The sequence below is a fragment of the Cimex lectularius genome, unplaced genomic scaffold (genome assembly GCF_000648675.2).
Source record: "Cimex lectularius strain Harlan isolate CLEC.00 unplaced genomic scaffold, Clec_2.1 scaffold167, whole genome shotgun sequence".
Taxonomy (NCBI): Eukaryota; Metazoa; Arthropoda; class Insecta; order Hemiptera; family Cimicidae; genus Cimex; species Cimex lectularius.
The window spans coordinates 823,943-846,839 of NW_019392811.1; the positions used below are offsets into that span (position 1 = coordinate 823,943).

A 22,897-nucleotide genomic window follows, 5' to 3' on the forward strand; every position below is an offset into this window, starting at 1 on the left:
AAATTTACTGTTATAATAAAAATATTTAAAAAGAAAAAACTAATTCACATAAAAAATATGTATATATACATTATGTTTTTTAATTAATCATGAAACATATTCAAAAATTGTCTACTATAATATTTAAAAAAATGCTTAAATCATTAGAAGCAAAAATGTTTTTACTATTAATAATAATAATAATAATAATGATAAAATTGATAGAATTGTAACAACTTACGACGACGGAATTTAATTGAACAAAAAAGAAATGTTAATTATGAAATGATGGTGTTTGAATATTTGTGTTTAGGTCTGAGAATACATATTGTTAACAAAAACCTAAATGAAAAGATTGAATTAAGTTTAAAAAAAAGTTAATTACATTGTCAATACAATAAAAATATTAATTTTTTTGCAATAAAATGATCAATAAACATAAAAAATAAATGGTAAATTATTATAAATAAAAATGATAATAAATAAAAATAATTCCCCTTGGTTTAAAATAGAAATTTGATTACTTATATAATGATAATATTCATGTTTTTATAAGTAATATTGAATTTTAGTTTATAAGATTATTTTTTATGTATGTTATTTCTAAATTATTGAATTTAATTAAAAAAGAAATGTTATCATACCAATTAAAAAGTAATTTATACTATAATGCTATTATAGTAATTATACTACTATATAAAATGAAAACTCATATAATATAGTCGCACCTAATGTTGTGCGCATAATTGAAAGAGAGGACTCTATGGTTCCAAATTTGTACACATAAAATTATAAAATTTAGTACAGTTTAGTTCTCTCTCTGTCTCTCTCTCTCTCTCTCTCTTTCTCTCTCTCCATTTAGTGAGTAACAATTAAGTTCCCAATTATTATTATTATTATTATTCATTAAAAAATCAAAAAGGTTTTTTTCTAAAATACTTCATTCTTGACCACTCCATACTACTTCAACAAATTATTATTCACTATACATAGATTTTCTTTGTACAATTTACCTTGGTAAAAGCCCCATCTTTATATGTATATCTGTGCGCTACCTCACAGGTACATTTCTCTTCTTATATGCATGTCATTAGATGAATTTTTGATTTGGTATCGTTTAATGATTGGAGCTGAATACTTGCCATATTGATATATGAATCCATAAACCGAAAGAGAGAAGCAATCTCGAAAAGCTCCCTTTGTCCACGGTTTTTTCTTGCTACCGCTTCGAGAATAGAAACGAAAAGGGAGAAAGAGATGTCGATGCTTATGGTTAAGGCGTTGGCCTTCCCTGTTCAATCAATCCGCTGTTCAATTTAAAGTTTGCCCGAATCCCCGAGAACGGCGTCAATAGTGTGGTGTCACGGCCGGCCCTACGCCTTCCGCCGACCCTTTGGGAGCACACTCTCACAACTTTGGGAATGAGATTTCGAAAGGACTTGTAAAAACTAGTTACAAGATATTTATAAGAGCGGGTGAAAACCTTTCCGAGGACACGTGAGGCCTTGATACGGGTTACATATCTGATAGCAACTTGAACAATTTACTGCCCAGGGAGAAACGCATACGAACGGATTTATGGTCCTGGCAATTAAGATTTTTCTGACGAGATTATATTTATCTTACTCGGCCAACACCTCCTGTTTATTGTGCGAAGAATTTGATAGTGGTATATTGTTAAAATATACAATTCTAATCTTTCTAGCTCTTATTTCACTATGATTATGGCGGTCAACGTAAGAAGGTCAATGAATTATTTCTTTCTGTATTTCACGGAAGGCCATTTTTTCTCATACAAAAATACTAAATTATTCTTGCTTATAAGATTCCTTTAAAGCAAAACATTTCTTTTCCGAATATTTGCCGATAGTAATCGTACAAGATAATGTTTGCAACTCGAGTCAATGAGATTTGGAAAACAAAATTTAAGGAACGCCAAAGGTATACGTTTAATTTAGCTAATATTGCTTGTTTAATTAGTGGAGGGATTATTAAAATTTAAATTTAAATTATAATTTGTTGTAACCGAAGATTGTTTTTTATCTTTTTATTTTTTACTTAATCTTTTATCTACTCTTTACTTCTACCACCGCTTGTTGAAAACCCGTGGGGAGAGGGTGACAAAAACTGGCAGCAGAGCGTTTAATTCCTATTATTTTTTAATCTGTAAATAGTATGTAAATTTTTTTCATCTTTAAAAATGATCAGGACGATGGGGGGATAGGGTGACGTTGATAAAGCACCTCACACAACCAAAACCAACAGGATTTACTACACCTAAAGTCACTGCCAGTAGTGGTTATATTCTACTACCAGTTCTATTGTGCCACCACTTCCAATATAATTGTTGGTTACTACTTACCAATCTTATACTACTTACTACTTACAACCATCAAACTTAAAAACTAAAGCTCGTCTTACTTCCGCTACTGATAACTTTAACATCCATATATTGTAATATACATATAATATATGTATATTAAATATTATAATGTAAATATACATATATCAATTCAGCACTGCGATTACCACTTTTATTATGACGTCTTCCAAATTTATGAGTCCTTCCATCCCTCCGATGTACATTTAGTTATTCCCAGAATTCAGAGAGATCTGAATTCCATAAGCGAATGGTCACATAAAATTAAATGGTAGAAAACCATTATATCCCCCATCATCCCTCTTTTCACCATCAACAACCACCCTATCTCCTTCTTCTCCACTGTTAAAAGCCTCGGTGATCTTCGACTGAAATCTGTCCTGGAAACCACACATTTCCCAAATTTCCCGACGCTGTATTGGATCCCTCAATCAATTCTGCCAGTCCAGGCTCCTTCTACCTCGCACCTCTCATAACTGCTTATCTCCTCCCTCATTTATCCCTCTTCGGCTACAGCTGAGTCACTTATGGTGGACTTTCGGCGGAACAAGAAGCGCATCTGAAAAGACTGATGAATTGTGTCAAATTTATTTTATGCAACTCCCCCTCGACGAATGTCTAGAGTCTCTCGTCGACTTCACTATATTTAAAGCGACTTCAGTTTAAATCCTCTATCCAATCTCTTAACACTCGCTCTTTTCCCAATGACCTATATCTTCCTCTTCATAAAATATCGACATTTTCTCCCTCCAAACAGAAACAACATAGTTCACAATCCTTTAGATTTCGTGGTCCGATTGACCAAATAAGTTCTTTTCAATTAATTAATCTTGGATTTGGTTGAAATAAAAAAGTCAGGGTCGCGAGCGTGATTCGAACCCACGACCTTTGGCTAAATACGCCGCTGCTCTACCACTTGAGCTATCGCGAGTTCGATCCACTCGGACACTAACTTCCCATCTCAACCCCACCTTTGGAATTTTCTCTCCTTTTTGCCATTTTTCAACTGCCGTGTATTCTATTTGATTCTCGGAGACAAATGAAATGGCCACGGAGAGTTTTAATGAAATATACATCATTCTGCTTATTAAATCTAGTAGGTTTCGTGGTTCAATTGACTAAATAAATTCTTTTCAATTAATTAATCTTTAAGTAAGGTATTGGTTGAGATAAAAACCACGCTCCCCGGGTTCGTATCCCGCTCGTGACACTGATTTTTTTATCTCGACCAAAACCTTACTTAAAGTTTAATTAATTAAAAAGAATTGGTTACGTTGAAACTATTTTTAGGGATTTAAAAATGTAGGAATGTATTTGATTTTTTAAAGTAACCATTTATATGCAGAAGACAATATCAATCATACAACAATTTTTGTGTACAATATTATAAACCCAGCAATAGAATGAAAAAAATATCAATTGAACATTTATTCATTAAAATAGCTTTTTGTTTAATGTAAAATTTTGATCTTTGTTTGTTGTTTTTGATTGAAGAGTAAGGAAAGGATAGCCGTTTAAACAATTTCCCTCTGTCATTAAAGGGTGGAAATTGGAAACAAAAGTTTAAAAATTCAGAGAAAATTGCCGTAGGCCAAAGTTTATAAGAAGCGTTTACTATTTCATTGGTAGGAGAAGGGAAGTTAACTAGTTAATAAATTATTCTCGAGTCGAGCGAGATTGCGTATGGGTAAAGTTGCAAGAAATAATTCAGCGGTTCGCACCGAGACGTGGGTTCATGAAAGAGTCAGGCGGCCCCTTTCTCATTCTCCTCCAACCCCTGTCACACTTCACGGTGCGATAGCCGTTCTCATCCGAGACATATCTCACAGTCTGGAGATCTCCGTTTCCGTCCCTGTAGGAGTACGTACCCATCACGGACAGCACTCCGCCAACGAATATCGCGTTCTCGTAACGGCTGGTGCCGTCCGTGTTCCTGAACCTGAAAATATAGAAAATAAGTTATAGCTTCTTGAATCGGGTAACAGAAGAAACTGGTGCATACGAGAACCTAAGATGGAAAAGAGGAATCGTTTTCACCAGGTTGGGAATAGGCCATATAAGGGTTACAAAAAGAAATCTTCATCGGGTTTGTTTAGGTCGTTTTACCCGTGTTCAACGCAAGAGCAATTTTAACAGTTCTATTTGTTAATAAAGATACACCCATAAAAATAAATTTGAAAATATGATTACAGACAATTTGAATGATTTATGCTGGAATGACTGTGCGATAAGTACAAAAGCTAATGAAGCAAGGTGAATATCTTATCTACAATTACTTAAGCAAAAAATGATATTTTTAAGTTTATTTAATATAATTATTTAACAATCAAGAATTTCCATTGTTCAGTCATTCCAGGATGTCTTTTTCTCTTCCGTGGCACTTTCTCGAAGGAACTTTATTTACTCTACTCTCATTTATTTTACAATGACTAGTTTCAATACATAATTTTATTATTACCTTTTTCTGCTTAGTTATTATCGGGCATAGGTTTTTTGATCAGTGTGTAGCATGGTCTTTGTGAAAATTCTATTTATTTGCATCACGTTTTTGACCCCTTCAAAATTAGCCCCCCTTCATTATTGTTTTATTACATCTCTTTTATAAAAAATAGTTTGATTAAACTAGTTTAAATCATAAAAAAAAAAAAAATCTAAACAAATCACTTTCTTTCTTTATTAATATACCTATCTAGGTATCAATAGATATATTCGTCTGTATATCAAGGACTATCTCTTTCTCTCTCTCACTCTTTTTTCTATATATCTATTTATCTATATTTCTTTCATTCTATTTTTGCATTACTTATTTTTCCTTTTCTCACTTGTACATTAATTCTTAATCCTATCAAGTTAATTAATTTTCCATTTTCCTACTCCTTCTCTTAGCCACTCATTCTGTATACTATTATTTTCTCTCTACTATTCTAACTACGTTTGCCTTCTTTATCTGTTTGGTAATTTCTAACCGTACGACATAATTTACTATTTTCCTTTTTTCTCCCTCACTTCCTCCCTCCCACCCTCTCTCTCACTCTCTCTCTCTCTCTCTCTCTCACTCTTTTTCTCTTTCCCTTTCTCTCTCACACACTCTCTCTTTCTTTCCCTTTCTCTCTCATGTTGTTTAAATATTGTTGATATTTTATTTTTGTTTTATTTGAACTGTATAGTCTAAAATTACCTACAAGCAAATACGTTGTTCATAGAGACTTCTATTGTCTTGAGTTGAGATGTCACTCAATAGTGAAGTAAGTAACCTAAGCATTCCTTGTCCCATCTTACTAGTAGACTACCCGAGTTGAGGATCCGAGGCTATCGGCGTTTCAGCCGGCGTTGTGGAGTATCAAGAAGTATGGTTGAGTAAAGTTGAGTTACTAAGGGAATGATATGACCAGTGAGTGAGAAATGGAATTTGTTGTATCTTCATTTGATAATGTTGGGAACATAAGGGATGTTGACCTTGATGATGAAGAGCTCGGCTGGACATCGAGAAAGGAGCATTTGCAATACAGAGGAGCGTTTTGGACTGGAAGTATTGGATTCAAAAGGAGTAGGATACTTTGGCTGAGCTATTTCCATACAGTAAGGCCTTGTCCGTTTGAGTAAAGTGTTGTAGAGTAGTATTTTATTGTTAAGGGATGGTTTGGATCGTCCATTTAAGAGATGAGAAAGAAGTTTGCCTTCCATTGAGTTCTTGTCGTTTAAGTCTAGCATGTGGATTCCACGTGAAGCGTTTGCCGAGGTATAGTCCTAAGTAGCGAACACAGTTTGTCGTAGGTAGAGGTTTACAGAAGGAAGATTTCTTGTAATGTGAAACAATGTACTGGCATTTAATCTCATTTATTTTTATCCTCTACTTCTTTAGCCAAGGCTCAACGCTGGAAGGTACGAACGGCAAATACATTTTGTGTGACAGGATTGCTGTGTCATCTGCAAATGTGAACAAGGAAGTATTTCGGTGATTATGTATGTCAGGAGTATTTATTATGAACAGGAGTTGATCAAGCACACAACCTTGGGAACAAGCAAGGACAGGATGTATGGAAGAACCACATGTTACCCAGAAATATTGGTCGGCATGGTAGGACTTGAGGATAAGGTAGTAGGTAGATAGATATCTTGGACAAGAGAACACAAGAAAAATCCAACTACGGTCCTGACCTCGATCTTTCTAGTCGTTTCAATCGTATTTCAAATTCTTTAACTTTAAACCTTTCAGTTAATTGTTATTTCACATAAAATTCAGTTATAATTATATTGTTCTTAGGGCACAGATATAGGAGGCTATTGAGTTGTTTGTGCATTTAATCAATTATAAACACTTAAGCTCTGATTGATAAAATTTGTGTTTATCAGTTCATAATTGCCTCAAAATAACCTTTTTATATAAATAAAACTTTTGCTATGTTGGTATGGCGTGGATGAAAAAAAAAGAAAAGTGTGCTTTTTGAATAGCAGTTTTTGACCACTGATTGATTGATGTAGCAAGTAAAACTTTTAAATAACATTAGAAACTCTTTTTATCCTGTTTCAATACATGACGAAATGTGATGGATTATTCGAACAACTCTTTTGATATTTTATATAAACCATTCATAAACATTCACGGTTGTAAATCAATAATCATTTTAAAAAGCTATTAATAATAATTAAGTTTCTGAATTTATTACAATATTAATATAAAACATGCTTGCCGATTATATATAATTGTTATACTAATACAGAAACGTGATAGTCATTTATAATTTAGGCCAAAAGGAATGTATGATCTTATTGAATCTGGGCTTGTTATTTGATATTTCATGTTTTACTCTAAGGCGAAAACGATTCCTTTTGATCCATTCATCGTTAAACAATTTCTACAAGATTTGTAAATTTGATACTTGCTTGAATGTGTATCCTCCGAAAGTGTCCCTGTTGAAATAATGTTCCAGAGTCCTTATTGAATAGGGGGGCGATTTTCTCTGCAACTTGACCGCTGGAGCGTGGCACAGGAATACAGCCCAAATTAACAAGAATGAAGCACAAACAACCTGAAAACAAGAGAACAATGTAATATAGCAGCCCTTTTGTCTTAATTCGGCTCTGGCGAACTTTAATTTTGCTCCAGCGCGCCGAAGATATACGGGGATTGTTTAAAGCGTAGTGCCAGTTTAATCGTGGTTAGCCGCATTTTTATCCCGGGGGTTGGCGAGAGAAAATTAAAGCTGCAGATATGAATATTACAATTTGGAAAACACGCTTTTTTCCTCCTTTTCCCTGGGGTGAAACACGTCGTTGCTCCGAGCGGAGGGTTCTTTCGACACAATTGTGGTGTTTCTTGTTTAATAAATGGTTCTACTTGGAATTTATATTCAAAGTAATATCCACTTGTTTATACTAACGACGAAAAATTAAAACATTTATTATATTTATTTCTAAATTTCTAAAAACACGTTTTAACAGCAACGGGCACATTTTAACCAAGTTTCTGCTGAAATAATAGAGGAGGTAGGTTAATATCTTTTAATTCATCGGTTGTATCTTATGTAAAAAGAAAAACAGAGTCTCAGCAAGGTAACCAGAAGAAAAAAATCGATGGAGAAAATAGAAATAGATTAATAATTTGATTGAGAGAATAAAAATATAAACGTAATATAAAAGCGGGGCAAAATAGATGGAGAGAAATAAAAGTAAGTAAGTTGGTATATGAAAAGAGTTGGGAAAAGTTTATAAAGTTGGTAATAAAGAGAGAGTCGGTGGCCGCAACGGTTTAGGTGTTGATACGGTGCTAATCACTATAAGGTAAAGGTCCCCAGTTCGAATCCAGCGGCCCGGCATTTGAAGAAAGAGAGAGAGAGAGAGAGGAGAGAGAGAGAGAGAAAGAAAGAGAGAAAACGATATATTTATTAAAATACCCGCAAATATTAGGTCTCCAAGACCTATGTTACGCTTAACATGTAATTATAATTAAAATATTTGTTTACAGTCGCAACAGACATAAAATAGAAATAACAAATTATTGTAAAATCGACAATGAAGTAAATGAATAAAGCGAGAGTAAATTGAACTTATAAGTTATGTTTTTACTTATGTACAGAGAGAAGAAGAGAGGAAGTGCAAGATGATGATAATTCTTAACGTAAATTTAATTCTAAAAGAGAGAGAAAAAGAAAGCAGATTGAGAGACAGCTGAATGATTTAAAGATATGGAGAAAGAGAAAGATTGCAAAAGAGGAATATAAACGGTAAAAAGAAAGAGAAAAAATAAACAGAAGGAAAGACAAATAGAAGGGCGAAACAAAGAAAAGAGAAAAACGTGAATTTGAAGGAGAGAGAGAGAGAGAGAGAGAGAGAGAGAGAGAGAGAGAGAGAGACGAAGTGATAGAGAAATAAATTAAAATAGAGATGGAGTGAAAACGAAAGAACAACTAAGTTGACATACACACATTTGATAGAGATTGATAAAGATATCCACTGAAATAAAGGATGAAAGAGAAAGACAATTAAAAAATAAACAGATGAAGTGCGTGAGAAAGAAAGAGAGAGAGAGAGAGAGAGAGAGAAAGTGAGAGATAGATAGATAGATAGATAGATAGATAGATAGATAGATAGATAGAGAGAGAGAGAGTGAGAGAGAGAGAGAGAGGGAGATAGAGAGACGACATTGAAATTTGCTGTAGGAATAAGAAAGAGAGACAAAAAAAAAATAAACAAGCAAAATGCTTGAAAGATATAGAAAAATAGAGGAAAAAAGAGAGAGTGAGTGAGTGAGAGATGGAGTGTATCCCAAGTCTCGTTTGAGGTACTTTATTCAGAATAGTAATTAAGCGCATATGATTTTAAAATAATAAAAAAATGAAAGTATTATAAATATATTATTTGGAAATCGTAGATGCGTTCTGGAGTGACGTATGTTTAGAAAAACATTTTCTTTATCGTGCCAACGTTTCAATCTTTATCGAGATCATCTTCAGGGCCTAGGATTTATAAACATTGTTTAAATTAGTCTAAACACCACACATTAAAAATAGAACTACCTTTTCTATAGTGTTAACTTTATTAACAAATATTGATATTTGTATAACAAATAACTGTATAATAGTAAGTTAGTGGTAATGGTGCCCATTTGTTGAGCCTTGAGATTAATCCTTCGTCTTCCTTATTCATTTATGCACTTCACAGAAAGTTGTTAATTATATATATAAAATTACCCATTCCATTAGCCACGTAATGGATACGCGGACAATGGTTTCCAGAACGGTGAATTAACGCAGCCGCGTTTCCCATTGGCCTTCCAGAGAAAGTTAAACAAAATTCACGTTGCTCGGTTCCCCATTAAGACTTAACAGGGTGTAATCGCGAGAGTGGTCGGTCTTACTTAAATAATGCACCATCTCAGCTGCCCTTTGTACCCCCAACGTGAGAGCCACAGACTGAGCATATTAAATTTACTGGCACCAACTGTTTCTCAATGTGTCCGGCCCGGTTTTAATTGCCATGCCAAGCCTTTGTTGAAACAGTAGAACTGAGTAAACATAATGAGTTTGTGGGGGAAAAATGTTATAACAATAAATATGACCCTGCATCAACTGAACAAGACGAAACCTAAGTAAGAACTCACTAGTTTTCGTGGTCCGATTGACCAATTAATATCTTTCAATTAATTAAGAGGCAAAATACAATTAATTGAAAAATGGCAAAAAAGAGGGAAAATTCAAAAGGTGAGGTTGAGATGGGAAGTTAGTGTCCGAGTGGATCGAAGTCACGATAGGTCAAGTGGTAGAGCAGCGGCGTATTTAGCCGAAGGTCGTGGGTTCGAATCCCGCTTGTGACACTGACTTTTTTATTTCAACTAAAAACCTTAATTAATTGAAAGACTATGTAAGAACATTCAATTTGACGTCCTTACATTAAAGCTATTTTACACTGTTTTATGTGTCGCTCCTATTTTTATTAATTAAAAACAATTAAATGTATTTGCTAAAATGAACTGAAATTTTATATATAACTTAATATGTTAAGGTTAATATTCGGATCTTCAGCCACGTGCTTGCAAGTTTGAAAACATTTTTGGAAGTAGTAATTAAATTAGTTTGCATCAACTTACAACTTTTTCAACAAAAAGAAGGAGAAAAGGAGAAACAAAAAATAGACGGAGAAAGCTATTGTGGGAAAATAAAATAGAAAGAGACAGATAGAACAATAACAAAGAAAAAGTTTTGCTGTTATTTATATTATTTGTTAGCATAATCTAATAATTTTATTAGAGCTAATATGATAGATGTTTGATTCATAATGATATTTTTTATATCAAAATTTATTAATGTTTAATATTTTTCTTTCATAAATAAATTTAGTTTACTTATATAAATCTTTATCAAATATTTCTGCAAATGTCTTTAATACATTATTTTTTTATAACAGCCAGGATCACTTGATGGTGATTTTTAAACAAGTGGAGTGAAATATGAGTTTTTCCTCTGATTAAGACATACATTGTGATTTAAATAATCCTGCAAAACATGAGTAATAATAAGAAAAAATTATTATTTTTAATAAAATTTATGAGGATTTTGTCTGGACCAATAGCCAGCGATTTCACACTAATTATAACTTTTTTTATTTCCTGGTTTGTAAATTGATCAATATCTATAATGATTTTATGATGTTTTTTGTTTACAATACTTGAAAATTCTTCACTTTACTTTGATTTTGTTACCTAACATACTAGAATAATTGTGCAAATTAATTTTAAATTTTTTAAAATTCTATTTGTTGATTTTTTCTTTTATTATTTTGAAGGGTTTGATGTAGTTTTTAGAGGCGCGTGTTTACTTAGAAATATCCCCTCGAGACATAAACAAAAGGTTGACAATTTTTCAAAATGCAGAGTCTAATATATTTAATAATTATGATGTTAATTACATTAGACAAACCTGTAAAGAAATTAAAACGAGAGTTAAAATACTTGCCTAAATCGAACTAATTTTCTGAATTTAAGGACCATTTAAAAGAAACAAAACACAATTTAAATTTAAATGCAGCCGTGTTACATAGTTTCAACAATGGAAGGGAAGTATCGGGTTGTCCGGAAAATAATGCAGGATTTTAAGTTTTCATTAAAAAAAATCTATATAAAATATTCTGTTTACGTTTACAGGATTACTCATTTGTATGAATGTCANTAATAAGTTACCAACACGTTGGGAGAAATGTATTGAGAGTATGGGAAATTATTTTGATTAAAGAACATTGCTTTAAAGTAACTAGTTTCTTTTTTTTTTGTTTAATACCAAAATCCTGCATTATTTTCCGGACAACCCAATAGATGGAGAATCTTTTTTACTTCATTTATTTTTATATACAACTATACATGTATGATATACAACTAGCAGATTGGGTTTGAATTTATGATTGTGGCATTACGGACGTTATACAGAAAGCTACCCATTGCTAGTCGCTCTGTATTAACAAAGTGATATTAATTATTCAACAAGTCTCTTATTCATATTCTTTTCAGTCGGTTACACGTGGTAATTGTGGAGGATGGAGTAATTGCTCTGTGTGTTAGTATGAAAACGTCTGTCATATGGTTTGATGGATAAAAAAACTATTGGCATTTCAATATCTCTATGAAATGTGTTATTGTTTACGTAAAAAGGGGAAAAAATCAGTCTTAAAATTTTGGATTGAAAACGTTGTAATCTTTGCATATTGGAAAATTTGGCCGATTCATAAGCTTGCAACTAGTAGGTATGTATATGTCGAAAGTGTTGATTTAATTGTTAATTTGATTGTCCGTTAAGTAGGTAGTAAATAATTTTAAATCGTTTGTTGAGTGTAGTATGAGTCGGTTGCAAGTTAGCCTTGTATCAAATTTAAATCCTAAATAGTTAACTTTGTCGGATCGAGGAACAATTTTATTGTATAACTATAAGACAAGTCTCACGACGGAGTGTAAAGGTGATATGTTGTGACTTGGAGGGGTTAAACTTTGTTTTCTAAAGATTGCTCCATTTGTCAATTGATTTGTAAGGTAACTGACACTTGTGTAGAAGAGGGATGACGTGATAATAAGGCGGTGAGTGTATTCTCATTTGTGGGCGTATCAGAAGTAAAAATTGTGTGCAACAGCGGAGCGAGTATTGTCTCTTGTGGTACAACTGCAAGCAGTTTTTCCATCTCAGAAATCAGCGATCCTGGGATTACTGCAAAAAATCTTTCCTTAAGGTATATAATATCACCAGTATAATCAGATAGTAGGCCTGGGGTAAGAATAATTTTTATTTATGTAATAATAACTCATGCCATACTTGGTAGAAGGCCAGAAAAACATCTAGAAACACTCCAGCCGCATACAGTTTCTGCTCGTCATATGAAATAATGAAATATGTAACTCTGTGAAGTTGATGAGTAGTGGAATAAAATAAAAAAATAATAATATTTTGAGAAATTTGGAATAAAAAATATAAAATTTTTCAATTACTTAATCTATACGTAAGGCATTGGTTGAGATAAAACAAGTCAATGTCACGAGCGGGATTCGAACGCACGACCTTCGGCTATATACGCCGGCTATTGTGACTTCGATCCAGATATAGTATCCCGCTCCTGATACTGGCTTTTTTTTGTCAACCAATACCTTACGTAAAGATTAATTAATTGAAAAAAGTTAGTCGGCCGATCGGACCACGAACTCTAATGGATTTAATCAGTAAAATGAAGTATATCTTCATTAAAAGCTCTCCTTCGCTCATTTTTCGCCGAGAATCGAATAGATTACACGACATTTGAAAAATGGCAAAAAGGGGGGAGAATTTGAAATGGTTGGTTGAGGTGGGAAGTTGGTGTCCGAGTGGATCGATGTCACGATATCTCAATTGTTAGAGCAGCGGCGTATTTAGCCGAAGGTCGTGGGTTCGAATCCCGCTCGTGATACTGATTTTTTTATCTCAACCAATACCTTTCACAAATATTAATTAATTGAAAAATGTTAATTGATCAATCAGACCACGAACTGTAATGGGTAAAATTAAATACGGAAGTAAATGCATAAATAATATAATAAATTTTGATTTACCTCCTATTTTAAACATACACCTAAATATTATATGACATACAAATTAATCTCTGATTTACAGTTATTTTCTTAAAGTATTAATCTGATAATATTTACACATTTATATGGTAATAATTATACTGTAATTCGGGTTCAAAATTGAGCGGCATTAAAACCAGCTTCTCATTGGAACGTCACGTTTCTGATGGACCGTTGGGTTCATTTAACAGTTTATATCGAGAGACGTGCTAGTAACTTACAAGAATTGTACTTATGTAATAACAAAGCTTTTTACCTTGTTAAATTTCGACGGTGTTATTCATATTTAAATATGTGGCCAGACGTTTCCAGTTTCAAATCAGTAGGGCGTTCATTATTATTGAAAATAGGAAGCACGAATTGTGCCTTGAGAAAGGTGAGAGGAATAATGATTTTTCTTATTACGAATCCATCTTAATCCCATCGCCTTTCACCGGGGATTTCAAAGACGCCATGCAGAATCCCAACGTGTTTTCTCAAACCCTTTCGGATTTAACCTGAAAAGTGTTCGACATTTTCGAAAGGCGAGATTTAAAATTCCAGCCGGCTCCTTCGATGGCCGGGGCTAATGACGGCCGATTCCGTATTTCGAAACTCATAAACATCCTACATGAATTATTCATCCAATTCATGTACAAATGAAAGACTGAGGTTGTTTATTATTTTTCGATATTGTATAAATTCAGCAATATTTAAAAAAAATTTCCAAACAAATTTTTTCAAATGACAGAAAACTCATTTGTTAATGATTTATTTGTTTTTAGAACAGAACCTACGTATTATCTTATGTATATTACGTTTATCACATAACTTACTTCCTTTTCAGTTGAGAGAGAGTTTCAGAGAAGGAGAGAAAGAAAGAAAGAGAGAGAGAGAGAGAGAGAGAGAGAGAGAGAGAGAGAGAGAGAGAGATAATGTATATATGTGTGTGTGGGTGTGTGTTTTGTGTGAAATATCTAAACATATAAAGAGAATAAGAGAGAATGCCAGATAGAAAGTATAAGGTGGAGGATCTTTGCGGCACGTGACCTGCAGCGGAGATTCATGGCCAGCCAACACCAATTTGGTAGAAGAGGAAAATATTTCTGACCTTTTAAACTTTTTGAAGAAATTGAACTTTAACGAATTTTAACTTAAAGGATTTACCTTTAATGAACTGTAATATCTTACAATCATTAAGTTTAATGATTTGTGAAATTATTTGTTAGTAAAATATTATGAATATAATTTTAATTGCAATAATAATAATAATATTAGTTATAAAATAACATGTAATATGTTAGGAAATAAATAAATTTAAAAAAACGTGGAGGAGGAGCAAACACACAAGGAAGAGGAATTTTGGGTTGTGACAAAAACAGACAAGGAAAAACGGAATGTTATTGAAAAGGAGTGAGTAAAAGTAGCTTCTTACGAAACTGTCGTTTATTACTGAAAGAAAGTTGAGAAAAATTGATAATTCGACAGAAGGAGAGAGGGAAAGAGACTAACATAAATAATGTGAGATATAAAGAAATAAACAAAAAGGAGATTGAGAAAAGCGAAGGCAGATATAGAGAGTTGGAAAGTTTGGAAAAAGTAAGAAAAAAAGACATAAAATGTTCCAGTGAACGATCGTAAAATGAATTAGAAAGAATAATTGCACCTAATTGTAGTATATTGGGGAGAGTGAAAAAGAGAGAGAGAGATACATTGAGAGAGAAATATAAGTAACGAAATATAAAAAGTGAATGGTAATGCGAAAGTGAGAGAATAAGGTGGAAAAGGAACAAAAGAAAAGCGTGAGAAAGGGTAAGAGGGAAATTATGAGTAGTTTTATAAAAGCGGAGTTGGAAATAAAAACGAGTTGATAGAGGGAAGGGTAGAGTTAAAGTGGGTACAAAATGTGTTGCCTGTTATCGAAAAAAGTTTGGGAAGAATTATAGAGAGAATGAGAGAGACAACAGAGAGAATGTGGGAGGTGAGAAAAAACTCAAAGAAGGATAAAGAGAAAAATTAATGAAGATAGAGTAAAGAGAACAGAGAAGAACGGAGATAAATAGATAGATAGATAGAGATAGAGAGAGGAGAGAGAGAAACACAGAATTTATTTATTAATTATAGTCTCTATCAGTTGTTATTGATTATTATATACTTCTTTGATGAAACGGGGTTGTTCTATTGTATATAGTAATAATCGTCAAGAGTGTGAATACCGAGCTTGTGTTGAAAGTGAATGTATTTATTAGCGTGAATGAGTGATAAGAGTAGATCGATGGCGGAATATCGACCTTTAATTAGGTTGTTGTATGATATGGGTAAAGGGTGATGAAGGAATAACCCGAATTGAATGAATGGTATGTGAATAGGAATGAATGTATTAAGAATCAACGTGAGCAAGAATGGGTTTGGAACTGCATGCTGAATGACTAAAGTGTTGGGTGCTGAATTGACCTAGCTGTTGACAGCAACCCCCCGGAGCCCAACCTCGGTGGCTGGACAGATAAGACACTCCAACTCCCGAGGGGGTCTTTTCAAGTCTTCCAGCAATTAACTATATATAGCAAAAGCTGGAATTACCGGTGGACTACGACAAACCAATAGCCTCAACTGGGGACATGTTTGTACGTACATGTGCGGATTGGAGCCTATACGTTGTATGTAGTGCTATAGAATATTTTCATACTCTTCCAACAGCGCCATTCGTAATTGTTGCAAATTCTCTGGCATTACTGGGCGACTTTTACCCTCTTCGACAACTCGTCCCAAAAGTGTATGATAGGGTTTAATTTGGGACTATATGCTGGCCATTTCAAACATTGAAGTGAAGCGATATAAGGAACAACTTTTGCTAATAAATCTTCAATGTATCGCGCAACAGTTATTGATCTCTTCCATGAAATCTCCAGATTGAAAATCCTCTCCTGTTCTTCTCCAAACCTTCTCTCGGCCGTCAGAAGACCTCAAACAAAACCTTGACTCATCTAAAAACAAGATTTTCGTCCAGTCTTGCTCAGACTAATTGTGAAACTTAACCGATCCTTGCTGGAAGTTGTGGACCAGCAGACCTTCTTGCACGTAATCCAGCTTCTGAACAACTTTCCCTTATTGTGTCTAAACTGAAATTAACATTTCTTATTTGTTGAACTCGTTGTTTGATCACAACGGTGGTGGAATGTCGATTACGGAGTACATTCAAAACAATAAAACGATCGTCTCTTTGAAATGATTGACTATTCGAACATTTAATTACAAAATCCAATGATAAACACAAGTGGGAAATTTTATCTATGTTTTATTTACTCTAATCCTTTAAAACGATCGAATATTATTGTAAGATAATCAATGAAGGATTGTTTAAGGGATAATTAGTATTATTATATTAATGGTGGCCACTTTTGTTGCTTCTCGGTGGGGTTAAAGTATACTGTAGTTACACAATTGTTGTTGGCATTCTGTTGATAAGGAAATCAAAATTGATTAAAGGCTAGGTAACCACTGATAATTTAAAATCACTCTTATTCCTAAAGTTTGCTTAAATCCCCTTAGGAAATATTTCGAATAATGATTATTTGGAAATCGTGAGATGCAGTCTGATGTGACGTAGGCTTAAAAAAAAACATTTTCTTTATCGTGCCTACGTTTCGATCTTTATCGAGATCATCTTCAGGGCTCAAAGTGTTTGTTTTCTGCGTAATTGTACCATTCTTGCGTGTCGTGTTGAGAGTGGCACTTAAAAGAAAATGTTTTTTGAAACCTACGTCACATCAGACCGCATCTCACGATTTCCAAATAATCATAGACTAACGGTCATTAATCACCACACATTTCTAATAATGTTTAACGTTGTTTTTACAAATCATAATGTTTAGTTTGTTTTGAATCTAAACACTATTATATATTTGCACAATATTAAATGTTAATATATATTAAAGTTAGTATTTTTTAGTCAGCGATTGTATGAAGCTTACCGTGGCCATTGTTTTGCCGCAGTACGACCGAAGAGGAAAGGTAGTTTTAGTAATCGCTATTATTCGGAAACTGAATATCTTTGTATTTTTGTTCGATACTAATGGACTGGTTTAATCTCTATTCATTAACCGATATCAAATTTCCCAGAATCCAACCCCCTCAGGAGGAATTATCGATTAGATTGAAAAACTGTTGATTCACCTGGACAAATAACAACGTTTGATTTTGTTGGTAATAAAATAAAACGACCAATGTACATAAATAAAGCGCAAACCCAACACCAATGTTTTTGTGCGGAGGGTGGAGCATATTATATTTAAAAATAATTAAATATTAGGATTTGGTTAGTTAATATTATTGGCCAATTTGTCTTCTCTTTTTAGAGAACAACTTCATTTATAAAATAGTTATAGATGGGCTGCCGTGACACTCGAAATTAAAAAAAGATGACACTGTTGTGTCGTTCTACCGTGAAAACAGTAGACGTAGAGCCATCAGTTAGTCGCCAGTATGTTAGTGCCATCCTCACCAATTTCCATTTGTAGTTTTTCGTGTCGACATTTTTAATATTTCTTTTTTAGGTTGTTTTTCTTGTTGCTGATTCTTCTATTGTAGATGCAGGGTGGTTTTATTTATCAATTTTGTGCTTTTTACTATTTTATTAAAATTCTTTATCTAAAAATAGATTGCAATGCGTTTTGGGGCTCAGTGCGTTCTCCTCCTCAGCCAGATCTTTTAGGGGACAAATTGGATGTGAGTTATCATAAATACCATTAATAATAAAGCTTTTAAAAGTCAATAAAAACGGGTACAAGACTTTTACTTTTCAAAAGATATACCTCGGCGCGCCTCTTCATGACTCCCGTGTGAACAAGGCCTACTCGTACAAAACACTTCTGAATAGTGGACAGGGCAGATTAGTTTTATGTTTATCTTTTTCTTAGTTAGCATAGACGCCCGGTAACAGGGAATTTGTTAATTTCTCCTCCCACATCCAATCTTATTTTTTTCCAATTTTCCAGTTTTCATTTTATGATTTCAGTTTATTCAGATTTTTTAATGTTAAACAGCTTTTACACGCCAAAGGTTGGCTTAAAAGAAGAAAAGTATCAAAAACGTTGATTCACAGGGGTCGAAGAAATATAAATAGCCTCGCCAACCGGAAGTAGATTAAGAAAGACCCCCAAAACAATTTCACACAAAACCAATATGACATCACAAGGATAGCACCACACTTTTTTTATGTCCCGAATAAAGTTCGAAACGTCGGAAAAATGAAAAAGGTGTTTTTATAAACTACCTCATTCTTGACCGCTTTTCACTACTTCAAAAAATATTAAACAACCGGTTCCAAAAAACATACATGTTAAGAAGGTCGTCGGTCACTGGTTCACGGAGAATTGGTCCAAAGGCTCTACTGACAGCACGAAGCAAAGGTCATACAAAAATAATTCTCGTAGGTGCAAGTTAAGGAAGGATAAAATAAGCATTTAGTAAAATGAGGAACTCTCGACGCATGCAAACAGTATTTTCGTCAAACTTGGTCGTAGGGTTGGGGCAGGAGATCCAGGCACATGTACTACAAATAACCGAATGGAGCAAACACTGACGTATAAAGCCTAAACAAAGCAAAAGCACCTATCAATTACCCTTCGAAGCGTAACCACTCATACGTTATTACATAATAATATTCAATCTCTTAAAATGACTGCGTCCGGTACCTTGAGTTCTATCTAGACTCAAGACTTACCTGGAACCAAAACTAGTAAAACGACAAGCATTAAACAACGTTTCTACGGAATAATGTCACGCAAAATACAAACTGACAGTTTACAATGCAATACTAAAACCAATCTGGACGTACGACCGAGAACTGTGGGGCACCACTAAACCTACAAACATCCGAATAATGCAATCCTTCCAATCGCAAGTCCTCAGAGCCATAATAAAAGTTCCTTTCTAGTCGCCATCAACACCCTTCACAATGACCTTAAAATTCTTTCCGTGCAAAAAATAATCCCCAAAACATTTTTCCCATGCGACAATAAATCCTGTTTTTTATCCCAATCAAGCTGCCCAATCCTTATCCAACAGAAACCACCCTTATAATCCCACTAGATAACTGAGGAGACGGCCTCGCGATTTACTAAACGAGGATTAGTCTCGACGTTGGGAGAACATGAATGGTTTTTAACTCCCTTCTCGACATATGATACATGTCATTTTTAAATTCAACTCATTACGTTGAAAATAAGATTACAGATTGCAATAATTATATTAAATTTAAAAAAAATGTTGGGCATGACAGCGGATAGTTCAGGTACCTAGGACTATAGAATTTTATAAATATATACAGCGTTTGTGTTATGTCCGTGATTTTTTAAATTATTTTATGAGAATTGCTTGAATTTCTTAAAATATTTTGAATGACAAATAACAGTACATGAAAAATCTACGTCGTACTTGTTTAGATAAATATCGTTGTGCCAGATACAGAAGTTCTTCGGTTTTTCAACCACTGAAAGTTAAATCATGCTCTATTTATAACACAATTAATTAAGATTTTTGATTTAGATAAAAAAGTCAATGGCACGAGCGGGATTCGAACCCACGATCTTCGGCTAGATTCGCCGCTGCTCTACCACAGAGCTATCGTGACCTCGATCCGGATTGAGATGGGAAGTTAGTGTCCGAGTGGATCGAGGTCACGATAGCTCAAGTGGTAGAGCAGCGGCGTATCTAGCCGAAGATCGTGGGTTCGAATCCCGCTCGTGCCATTGACTTTTTATCTCAACCAAAAATCTTAATTAATTGTAATATATTAATTGGTCAAGCGGACCACGAAATTAGTGAATTTAATCTATTTATAACGAGAATTGCAAATGATAGAGGAGATGTTTTTAAAGAAATTGACAATAAAATAAATTGGCCGATTTGATGTTTATAAGAGGAAATCCTTTAATGACGGATTTTTCCACAGAACAGGAAAATTCTTACCGAGAATCGAGTTATGGATAAAAGTGATATAACACCAAAACGAGTTGTCTGTTAGGTAATCAGAGTAATATAATTAGGAAGATACGATAAATTTCTATGGAAATATGATAAAATTTGTCAAAATTAAAGAAAAAGATGACAAATAAACATAATGCTATATTTTTATTCACGTATATGTATCGATGTCTCTAAAGATATTTTTGTATTACCGATGTATTGTACATATTTAAATAATAATATATTGTCAAGCGGTATCAATACATGTAGGAACTCCTTCAGAATGAGGTGCGGGAATGATTACTTAACTGTCAAACCGATAAAAGCAGGCGTACCACAAGGGAGCATTCTTAGTCCATTCCTAAATACCATTTATATTGATAATTTTCATTCACATTCCAAGACCATCATTACCACCTATGCGGATGACATTACATTTTTGTTTTCTAACTTTTATTATGATGTAATTATTAAAATTGAAATTATTACAATATTCATATTAATTGTTTCCGTTGTGAATAAATGAATTTTTTTTCAAATGTTGCATTATTTCTGTTACAATGTAAAATGAAAGAAGAACTTACTTGAGATTGTTTTTTAATAGAAATTGAATCAGTGTTTCAGCGGAAAGTTTGAATTTATTGTATGATCACTTCTTCAAAAGATCAAAAATCATCTTGCTTTTATGGAGAAACGAGTATATTACTGATGAACCCAAAAATCTTAAATAACGCCCTTATTATTGACAAGCGGAAAGGGGTATATTTTTTCGTATTGACAGAGATATTTTTCGTAACATTTTCGGTATAAAAACATTTCCCAAAAGATGGACATTTTATTCGGGAATCACCCTATACAGGGTGTTCGGCTACTCGTGTTACAAACTTTGCCAGCAGATTCTGCATTTAAAATGGAAACAAAAAGTCCTAATTAACTATTGTCCGAGTCTCAACAGTTTCGGAGTTATTCCTCTTTTTCTGATTTTTTAAGATTTCACGATGATAAATGAAAAATAAACAATGATAACTCCAAAACTAAAAGGTTTTGGACAAAGCCGTTGATACCTTTGAACACTACGTTCAATTTCCAGTAAGATGTAAACAAAACTAAACTTGTAAACGTTGGTGAAAAAGCGTTTAAATACGTTTTTCAAAGCTGAAGAAATTGATGAAGGAATAAACCGAATAATAATACAATAATATTTAATAGGAGCGTCGGTGGCCGCAAAGGTTTAGGCGTTGACACGGCGCCCATCACTTTAAGGTAAAGGTTCCGGGTTCGAATCCAGGGCAGCTGGATTACAAATACTTAAAAGGACATACTTACAGATGGGATTTTTTCAAAAACACCGGCGCACTGACGGTTTATATGTCCTCTGCTGTTGCGAACCCTCATAAAAAAAATCTTTAATCTAAGTTGGAGTCGTGTTGGTAAGTAAATAAATAAACGCTTGCACTATTTCGGTTTCGGACCCAAATTAAAAAACTTTTAATAAATTTATTCAAAATTTTCTTTTTTTATCTTCCCTCTTTACCAGTCCGTCAACAACAGTTTTTTCCTTACCTTCATCCGTTTCTTCATCTTTGAGTAAAGTAATTAAAAAAGCAATTACACCACTAAAAAGGATATTTAGTGCAGTACATTTTCTGAAATTTGCTGATCTCTAGGTTGGGAAATAGTAGTTTAGAATCATTGTAGTGAGTTTTTGAATTTTGAAAAAAAAATATTTTTCAAAGTTCTGGCTACTATAACGCTTATTTCCCCAACGTTTACGAGTTTTGTATTTAACACATCTTATGGACAATTTAACGATGCTTTCAATGGTATCAACGGATTTGCCCGAACCGTTTTAGTTTCGGAGTTTTCATTGTTTATCTGATTCAAAGTCGTGAAATCTTAAAAATCAGAAAAAAAGGGAATAACTCCGATACTATTCACATTCGGACCTTAGTTAATTAGAACACATTAGGTTTCCGAATGACCAAATAAATTCTTTTAAACTAATTAATCTTTAAGTAAGGTATTGGTTGAAAAATAGCAAAAAAGAGGGAAAATTGAAAAGGTTGGGTTGAGATGGGAAGTTGGTGTCCGAGTGAATCGAAGTCACGATAGCTCAAGTGGTAGAGCAGCGGCGTATTTAGCCGAAAGTCGTGGGTTCGAATCCCGCTCGTGCCACTGACTTTTTTATCTCAACTAATATCTTACTTAAATATTAATTAATTGAAAAGAGTTAATTAGGACTTTTTGGTTCCATTTTGAATGTAGAATCTACTGGCAAAGTTTGTGACACGATTAGACGAACACCCTGTATATGTGTCCCTTAATTACATGACAATATACAATACACAATAAGCGTGAAGTATGCATACTTATGTTTTATGTCCTACCCTTTTCGGGTTTCGGTAAAATATCGATTTTATTAGTTACATTTGAAATATTTATCATTCACTCACCTATTTATGCATATTTCTCTTCCATTTTGATTGCACAATGAATTCTTTTGGTATGGATATATT

The 22,897-nt window shown here is 33.6% G+C and overlaps 1 protein-coding gene across 1 annotated transcript; it reads right to left on the reverse strand.

Annotated features, from left to right (window-relative positions):
• Positions 1-3,699: 3,699 nt before the first annotated feature.
• Positions 3,700-17,466, reverse strand: LOC106672421 (larval cuticle protein 1-like). The gene is made up of 3 exons (XM_014403828.2): positions 17,387-17,466; positions 7,244-7,389; positions 3,700-4,298 (listed from the first exon to the last, which is right to left on the reverse strand). The coding sequence occupies exons 1-3, from the start codon at positions 17,393-17,395 to the stop codon at positions 4,067-4,069; spliced, it is 387 nt and encodes a 128-aa protein (XP_014259314.1). The 5' UTR covers positions 17,396-17,466; the 3' UTR covers positions 3,700-4,066.
• Between the last annotated feature and the right edge of the window lie 5,431 nt (positions 17,467-22,897).